Source organism: Malaya genurostris, chromosome 1, assembly GCF_030247185.1.
Source record: "Malaya genurostris strain Urasoe2022 chromosome 1, Malgen_1.1, whole genome shotgun sequence".
NCBI lineage: Eukaryota > Metazoa > Arthropoda > Insecta > Diptera > Culicidae > Malaya > Malaya genurostris.
Window position 1 is genome coordinate 116,551,478 of NC_080570.1, and position 9,878 is coordinate 116,561,355.

Below are 9,878 nucleotides of genomic sequence, written 5' to 3' on the forward strand. Positions count from 1 at the left end.
GCATTATTTTCATCCTCTTTATCTCTTCCTTCAGGATAGTAAAGGCGCAATCGTTCCTTATATAAGAGTGTAAAAGCCAATTGAATCAGATTTTAGATTTATATGTTAACGGTAAATAAATGTTCGTAGCGAAAGATATGTTCAAATCAAAGATTCCGTATTCGATACTCGTTAGCGTTAGCTTTGCAGTCGACTTGTAAGTCTACGGGATTTTTGCATGGCCAGTGCTGCAATACTACGGACACTAAGAATTCTTTCAAGTCAGGAATGAAACATACAAAACCTGGCTCGTTAAGTTCGTTATACGTTGAACCACCAATCGAATAAAAACCTTGAGTGAAAAATTTGGAGTCGGAATTTGCAAGGCAAAAATCATCCAGAAACATCTTATTTTCAGGTACCGTACAACAAAGCTTTGAATGCAAAAACTGAATGAAAAATTCCGGTTCTTCAAAAAAATATGTTTCCAAGCGTGGAATGCAGCATGGTTGCCCGTAACAGATTCGAATGTTTATTTTGTTTTATTTAGAAAAAAAGTTTTAATTCCCCAAGTTATGTAATAATGTCTTTCTTGAGTAATGTGGTCTCAAGCTTTCCATACATATCAAGTTCTCTTCTATATATGAATAGTATGGTGTTTCTATTACCCTGGAATATATTCCAAAAAAAAATCGGATATAGTACGGTTACTTATATGATATAGGGTTGTGCTGATAATCTGCTGAATCATTTTCTTCCTGTTATGCATAGAATTATCTTATTTCCAGAAACAGCATATTAACTATTACATTATTTTGGTCATAGCTACCAGAAGTTCGCGACTTTTACACACGTTGAAACTGTCACTTTACATTGTAAAATTTAAAACTCGGTTAAAGCGTATCTTTCATCAAGTAGAAGCTTGTGTCAGTATATTTTGAATTCTTTAACTTAATGTCGTTGTTTACCACAAAACTTGCTATAAAAGTAACTGAGGCCCAAATTTATATCTACAGTTAAAAGGACAATTTCATGTAAACTTCTAGAAGTATCTCAATCATTTCCTTTATGTGCTTTTACGCTCAATCCAATTTTGGAAATGTAGATGTTGCAATCACGAGCCGCACGCAGAAGAAGATGCGGTGCATTGAAATTTCAAACAGCACATCCAGTTTATATGCGCTCGCTACAATTCTCGTACACATTTTTCGTTTTCTGTTTGAGTCGACTCTCACGCCCTCACGGAAAAGGAAAGTTATTCGTGAATAGCAAAGCGAACTATTGAATTTAATTCGGATCCGACTTCCGCAGTTAAAAGTCTAATAATGTCGAAAATTTTCTAAAATCTAATTGCCTTAGTAGCTTGTGTCTGCATTTAAAAAAATCAAACGTTTGGAACTATAAATATTGTAACTAAATAGTCAAACTTTCTGAGAGCCGAGTTCTTTGCACATATTTAACAGTTTTCTTTCTAAAAAGAAATTATGTTCTGAAAAATGTAGGTGTAAATCCCCGGTGAACAATTAAGTTTGAAACCGGGAATAAATAAAAGATATAATGAAAATAATAATAATAATAATAATAATAATAATAATAATAATAATAATAATAATAATAATAATAATAATAATAATAATAATAATAATAATAATAATAATAATAATAATAATAATAATAATAATAATGATAATAATAATAATAATATTGTAGCAGTCCTAGTTATCCTAGGAGAAACAGAATTTAAGAGCTGTATATGACACGAATTTGTCTTTCATTTATTTAAAATTCAAAAATTAAATTTTTAAATTCCCAGTTTTGGTACTGATCATCCCTTAATTTCGAAACAAGAAGTCGAATATGGATGAAACTAAATGGAAGGCTTTTAATTAAATGATTTGCGATGATTAAATGATTTGCGATGAAAATTTCTTCTTAACTTTTCTTCACATAAACAACCATCTGTTGAACTACTTTTTATCTGAGAGCTCCCCCAATCAACTTCATGGTTGCGGACCCTGTATTTGTGTAGATGGTACTAAAAGATCTACCACCTCAACGAAAAAGAGCTCAATTACAAGGTCCGGGGAGTACTTAGAAACTTGCAATGAGAGCAAAGGGAAAGTCAATTTAAGCCGCAATGAAGCTATATTAATAGGCACTGAATTCCATAAAAAAACTTATAAACTTATTTTTCTAGTTTTGTGATATTTATGAAAACAAAAGAGGTTTATTGAAGATCTGTTCTCAAAGGTAGTAACAAATTAAGAACTCAACGTTTTTTATATTCTCATTCCTTCAACTGCTGGCAAAACCTATGTGAATGTTAAATGAACAACTAAATTTAAGCTATTTTAAATAAATTTAAGCTATTAGTTGATTGATTCCTATGTGGAAAAGAACAATTGAGAATACTAAATTTGTAACAAAGTTTGGGGTAAACCAAAAAATTTGATGCTTTTGGGAAAAATAATGGTTTCATTATATTTTTCTTTTTAAAACACTTTTAGCGAAAATCTGAAAGCACATGTTCACATATAAACATAAAAGTTGCCCATTCAATTTTATGGTCGAAAACTATTCAAAGTGCACCAAACATCTTATTTGGGTTCAGAGTATCATATTCTATAGTTTCAACGAAATCGGTGAGGCACGGGTACCAAAGTGTGCCGACTATTGGTGGAGTAACGTTAAATACACTACATAATTAATTAGTTGTGAAAAGTAGCTACGATTCGATCCAAAAATCAAACGTCATTATTCAGAATAAGGGTGCATAAGACATTTTCGGAGTATTGTTAATGAATGGAAGTGTATCTGTTTCTTTAGGAATAAGAAGGAAGCAGTAAGGATCAATACTTTAGAAATTCATATATACATATGAGCCGTTACACAAAACTCAGTGTTTATCTTTTAATATTCGTTAGTTATTAAAATTCATTGCCTTCGCCGACAGTATATATAAATCTAAAACAATTTCTTTATTTCACAATGGTATTGTAATGAAACGTTACTAAAGTTTCCTGCAAAGGTAATCCCAACAACGCAATCGTATGTACTAGTACCATTTCATTGAGGCAGCCGAAATAGTGCGAGCGCACTATGACCCACGGCTCGTCTCCAGAAACAGCCGGTTCATTGCTTCAAGAGACATTGATGAGACAGCCGGCTTGCGACAGCCCTTCGTAACAGTAATGCCCTTAAAATCAAAGGATGTCTTCGATTTTCAAAGGCTGTCTCCGTAACATTTTATGCGAATGAGCGAACAGAAAGAAACAGGATACAAACAGCCCGTTCGGTTTGACTACTCTCCGGATAGAATACTCTCATCAATCTGGCGAGTACAAACTGTCTCAGTGACAGCATTCATTTAGGCATGCGAGCGCTGTTGCCATTACAGTTCGGCGTATGCTTCACACATATTAGGTTTTTTATCGTGACGACACAAATGAACAAGTATTCATCCTTGACAGTTCAGCGGTACTGTTTACAAACAAGCTTAAACAAAAATCGAAGAGCACATCTAAAACAATCATCTTTACACTTTGCAACTAGTCACTTTTATTTAATAAATATCAAAAACGAACCGTATTCAATCGTGAACAAATGTTTTAAAACTTTATTTAGGCGATACGGACCGTAAATGGTCTGATCCAATTTGTCAATAAACAAACAAAAGAAATTTCTGTTTACAAATAGTACTGCTGGACTGTCAAAAAGTGTTCATGCGATTGAGGTTAGCAGTGACGGTAAAAAACCTAATTGTAGACTGGGCTTTCGACTTTGCGCTCCAACAGTTCATGCTATCTCGTGGCGGATGTCATTGAAAAGCAGTACTGCTGGGAAGCCTGTTTGAAACACAGACAAAACGCTGCTGTGGCTGCCAGTTTATTTTGTTATAATTTCTAGATTTAAATGTTAAAACTGACATAATTTATGCATCTAGAACTAGAACACTACTGGATATGCCCTAAGGGCAATTCGGAAAATAGGTATACAATTCATACTTTAAATCTGAATAGTCTCAGAGTGCGGTAAAAATCGTGCTGTCCATATGGTAAAAGGACTTCCAATTCCATTCCATTCTTCCATTAACCGAGCTTCTGCAAATACTGATTGTCGTGAAAACTAAATGTCAAACAATTTTCAGTAAGTGTCTTTTTATTGACAAAATGAAAAAAAAAACCTTAAAGGGTTCGTCGAATGAATTGAGGTACAGACACAGACTAACAGACTAACACTCTAATTGGATTCTTATCATTTTAACAGTCATTTCGAATATTCCTTTAGTTGGAACAGCACTCGCATATGTCATGATGGCGCCAAGTTACCCTATCAAAAATATCCAATCTGTCATCTGGATTGTGTTTATGTTTTCATTTACCAACAGAGTTGCCATTCATACAGAATTATATGCAATGTACTGATTTGTATAGCGGACCTTACACGATCATTAAAAGTGTCATTACTAAAAATAATATCATTCTAATGAACGTGCATTTTTCAGTAATGACGAGTTCTCTATACAAATTTGAAATATCATTACTTAGTCATCATTAAAAATAACAAAAATAACTCTCGTGTAAGGGCCGCGGGTTTCAAACAGGATACAGAATCAATACATATTGCCAAAACTAAATACAGATTTGTGCCTACCTCTCATATCTCAACGCAATATAGAATCGAACGCAATATAGAATACAGTTTTGTTACGATATTTACGTGCTTCTGGTCTGCCGCCATTTAAATTCGGGTGAAAATTACAAACACACGGCAGCTGTCAAAGATGAAATTGATTCATCGGTAGTTCATTTGTGTCGTCAACGTGTAAAACCTAATTAGGTTTTGCATGATGACGACACAAATGAACTGCAGATGAATCAAGTTCATCTTTGACAGTTGCCGTGTACTTGTTTTGTTTTGCGACTGCTAGTTAAAATTGAAAAAAATGACGAAAAGGTGCCTGTTAAAAACGTATTCCACAGTGAAAATAACTAAAAAGATTGCCCTGTATGTGTTTCCAGCATCAAGGAGCAATTTATTTATGAATCTGTTAAGTGTGAGGCGACTTGAGGCGACAAAAATGAACAGAATGAACTTTTTTTGACAGTCGACGTGTACTTGTTTACAGTTTAAAAGTTCATCAGAAGTTCATCGTTCGAATGTAAAAATTGCAAGTCGCCTCACACTCAACAGATTCATACATATATCGCTCCTTGATGCTGGAAACACATACAGGGTAATCTTTTTAGTTATTTTCACTGTGGAATACGTTTTTAACAGGCACCTTTTCGTTATTTTTTCAAATTTTAACTTGCAGTCGTAAAACAAAACAAGTACACGGCAACTGTCAAAGATGAACTTGATTCATCGGCAGTTCATTTGTGTCGTCATGAATCAAGTTCATCTTTGACAGTTGCCGTGTACTTGTTTTGTTTTGCGACTGCAAGTTAAAAATTGAAAAATGACGAAAAAGTACCGGTTGAAAACGTATTCCAAAGTGAAAAGAACTAAAAAGATTGCCCTGTATGTGTTTCCAGCATCAAGGAGCGATATATTAATGAATCTGTTGAGTGTGAGGCGACTTGCAATTTTTACATTCGAACGATGAACCTCTGATGAACTTTTAAACTGTAAACAAGTACACGTCGACTGTCAAAAAAAGTTCATTTTGTGAGGTTATGACAAAGATAAACTCAAGATTACAATGTCCCATACGATCCATCGAAAAATATCGGACCAGTAATCGTGAACCAGTGAACTTAGTAATAGTGTAATTTTGTTGACCCTTCGTAAATAAGCGTCAATAAGCATTTGAAAATGACGGTAAAATTCCATAGCAACAATACAAGTTTGGAAAGAAGTAAACATACCGCACAAAATATGTTGTAACATCCATTCACTTTAATGCATCGTAAGATAAGAATATTTCAAATTGAACAGCAATCTTAGCAATAATTCTTATTGATTTTTGTTTTCCTGTTTCAAAAACCACTCGATATGCAGCAAAAAACTACGATTTCTATCACATTGCAATTTAAGATTAATTCTACATAAACAAAAATTGTCATAGTTACGACGCATGTAGCGGTTCGACGCTTGTTGTTTTGTTTTAAATGAGAATTGTATACTGCAACTGACGGTGAACCGATTTCATCGAGGGGTCCTATTTGAATGGTATATGAAAAATCATAGAGTATTCCATCTTGAGTTTATCTTTGGTTATGACATGTTCGTGCAAAACCTAATTAGGTTTTGCACGATGACCACTCGAATGAACTACCAATGAACTGCAGATGAATCAAGTTCATCTTTTGACAGCTATCAGTGGTTTGTTTACATATCTATTAACACGTATTCAAATTAGAATGAACACAATGAACACATGAACAAACCACTGATAGCTGTCAAAAGTGATTCATTTTGCTCATTTTTGTGAGGTTATGTTATGTTCGTGCAAAACCTAATTAGATTTTTTATCGTGACGTCACAAATGAACAAGAATTCATCCTTGACAGTTCAGCGATACTGTTTACAAACAAGCTTAAACAAAAATCGAAGAACACATCTCAAACAATCATCTTTACATTTTACAACTAGTGACTTTCATTCAATAAATCTCAAAATCAACCCGTATCCAATCGTGAACAATTGTTTTAAAACTCTATTTAGGCGATATGGTCTCATCCAATTTGTCAACAGACAAACAAAAAAAATCTATGTTTACAAACAGTACTGCTGAACTGTCAAAATGTGTTCATTTGATTGAGGTTAGGAGCGACGGTAAAAATCCTAATTACAGCACAAACCAATAACCGGTTTCACGTACCTGAGAAGTAATTTTTCTGAACAACGTTGAGGAAAAAACTGTTACCTACAATCATCGCTGAAAAAGTAAAAAATATATCTAAACCAACTTGTGAAAAACGTTTACATAATATAGGTAGAACTAGTGCCCCATGAAAATTTATTTTTAGAACCTCTTCATAATGTCAAATCTGTTAGTCTGTGGCGTCATGCTCACAAAATAAGTATGTCACTTATGATTTGTTCGTAAAATATGAGAGCTGAAAATCCAACAATCTGATACCTTTGGTTTCATGTCACCATCAATGATCGGATGTTACTTCTTACTTGAATAGGACAAAAATCTTGATTAAACTATTTCCTTTTATTATTCGATTGGATAAACTCGCTAGACAGACGATTAGGTAGATATTACTCCTAATGAAGTTTTAAGATAAAATCTGATTTCTTTTCCTCCTGCACAACGTGTAGTCGAAATTCACCGGCTTATCTAGCATCGCTACCATTCGAGGCCCACTAGTAAGCAAACAAAAACAAAACTTTTAGTTAATCCAGTTCCTCCTTAACCGTTTGACCGGTTCCTGTTGATCCCATTCTCTGCTCACTACCACTCGCAGGTTCGTCATCGAGTTCATCGTCCAGTCCTTGGAAGAATTGATTTAGCAAATCCCCGAAAATTCCACCTATTCCCTCGGTTTGTGGTAACTGCGGCTGGGTGGCTTCAAAGAAGATAACCCCAATTTTCTGCAGGTATTTTTCGTAGGATGCATCTCGCTCTAGGGAAGGCTTGTACAGTTCGCACAAGGTACGAAATACAATCAGCTTGCGTTGATTAGCTTCGATTGCTTGCAGCAAAAAGAAAATGAAATTCAGCAACGGAGTAATAAACGGTGGCTCACTGCAGGCAATCTTCGGGTGATACTTGGTGTAGGTAGCAAACGTTTCAACCGCGGTGGTGATTTCTTTGAGACACAATTGCTGTAAAATGACCTGAGCTATAAAAAGATCCATTTCCGACGGCACACCCTTAGTTTGACTGAGTTGAATCAACATGTGACCGCAACTGATCCCATCCTTCGAAAGTAGAAAATGATGGCGCGCTTGGGTCAGATTGTCTTCGTTCCACATAATCTGTGCGATTAACTTGTGCATCAGCGGGTGCCCTACTTGAGAATTTGATACACTTGCACTCCATTTAACTGCTTTTACCTGCAAACAAACTATTTAGATAACAAATTCCGCATAGCGTAATGTTATCCACTCACCAAAAGGGTTTCTCTTTCGACCACGTTTGGCTGGATTTTACTCAAGAGTAATGCAATTTTTTGCATCCACTTTTCCGTATCTTCTACAATTTTAGCCTTCTCCAATGTATCAACGACGAGTAATCCAAGATCTGCACCACTTGTGTGTTGATCGTGTTTTAAGAGCGTCAGGGCTCCCTTATACAACAAATCCAGAAGTTCAGTATACCTTTTTTGCGACAGATAACGAAAGTACAGTGTACGGTACATTTGATGCGCCTCATAATAATTTCCGGACTCAATTGAAGCTTCTAATTTTGCCAGAACACGAGCTACACCGCGGGCTCCCGGAACGGAGCTCATCGTAGACGGTGTTGCTTTTGTGGACATTTCAGCCGAAGGATGTGTTCGATAATCGATTTTTGTTGGTTTTGAACTCTGGAGGCACTGTGGAACGCACTGATGGTGCCGCCGTCTCACCGCACAGAGCTTTGTAGACGCGGCTCAATACGGGACATATAAAATCAGGTATATGTACCACTGTTTGCAAATATGTTGTAAAATTTAGGACGAATTTTCTATAAAGTGAAATGCAGACCTTTTAAAAACTTTTCTCCAACAACGAAGAAGCAGAAGACTGTCTGAAATGTCAGCATGTGTTGAATAACGATATATTGCCCCCACCGAAATATGCCTGCTCTGTTGTAACCTGCACTGAGAAAATCTGGTAGCTAAAACAACTACTGTGAACTACGATTAAACATGGAAATTTTCAGAAATGTGTGAAATTGGGTTTTAGATTAAGTTATAGCCGTCGAACATTTTTCAAATAACAACCAGTATCAGGTCAACATCTCGAGTGCCAGAATATTATTTGTGCTATCTATCTTCCATCAAACTCTGATCTCGATATTTACGAGCAACATACTGTTTGTGTGAATGAGCTATTTAAAACATTCGGTGGTCGCGACAGAGTAATTATTTTGCGAGAAAGTTCACACGGAACTTGTTCTGTACTTTCAAGTAGCCAAAAGTACAACGTACACTCTTAAACAGTAAGAAAGTTCACGCTAGCTCTACTTAATATACCTATGTCTTGCTCTCAAATAAAATCTATGAATATTGACAGGTGGTTTATTGGTAGTTACTCTTAAACATTACGACTATTTTCACTCTCATTCCCAGTCAAATCATCTGGAATTTGATTCCGATCGGTTCAGAATCGGTTGTGGCATCTGATTCGGAATTCATTTGAAAATCATAATGAATTCCGTATCAAATTCCAGACGAGTTTACTGGGAAGTTGTCAAGAGAACTTTGCTATCGTTCCGGAACGTAAAGGAGTCCCTCTCAGCAGGCGGTTCTATTTCGTTGGTCGTTGAGCGCTTGTTGAACAACAACTGCACTAAATATTCGTTCAGTTTGCTGAAACGGTTTGTTGATGTTTTTCCTCTTGCAAAAATAGTGTGAAAATTAGGTGTTACCTTCGTATAGAAAGAAGATTTGTTGTTATTCTACGTGAAGTAGAAGTATTGTACAGGTATGTAGTGTTAGCACAGACTAACAGACATGACAGTATAAGTAAATTCTTATAAAAATAATTTTTCGTGATGCACTAGTTCCACCTATATTGTACTGCGCGAACTATTTACTATCGGCACACCCCTTGTGTAACGTAAAAGTTTTTTTACTAGTTGGTTTCCCCTCGTTTGTCAACACCGATCAGCTGCTGGCAGGGATGCCTGATTTCATCATAATATTTGAAAATGAATCGTCACAATAAATTATTGGATTACGTTGATAATATATTTAACATTTTTAGCGATGTTGGAAGGTAACCCTTTATTTTTC

At 35.4% G+C, this 9,878-nt stretch overlaps 1 protein-coding gene across 1 annotated transcript; it reads right to left on the minus strand.

The window, feature by feature from the left end:
• Positions 1-7,128: 7,128 nt before the first annotated feature.
• LOC131425539 (Golgi to ER traffic protein 4 homolog) lies at positions 7,129-8,670 on the minus strand. The gene is made up of 2 exons (XM_058587497.1): positions 8,049-8,670; positions 7,129-7,992 (listed from the first exon to the last, which is right to left on the minus strand). Exons 1-2 carry the CDS (start codon positions 8,415-8,417, stop codon positions 7,330-7,332), a joined length of 1,032 nt encoding a protein of 343 aa, XP_058443480.1. The 5' UTR covers positions 8,418-8,670; the 3' UTR covers positions 7,129-7,329.
• Positions 8,671-9,878: the final 1,208 nt, after the last annotated feature.

What these genes read in the sequence shown, in the direction of transcription:
- LOC131425539 (XM_058587497.1), bottom strand. Translation starts at nt 8,417, where the DNA reads ATGTCCACAAAAGCAACACCGTCTACGATGAGCTCCGTTCCGGGAGCC. An exon ending in TCGAAAGAGAAACCCTTTTG is followed by an intron (nt 7,993 to 8,048) that starts GTGAGTGGATAA and finishes GTTTGTTTGCAG; the next exon opens with GTAAAAGCAGTTAAATGGAG.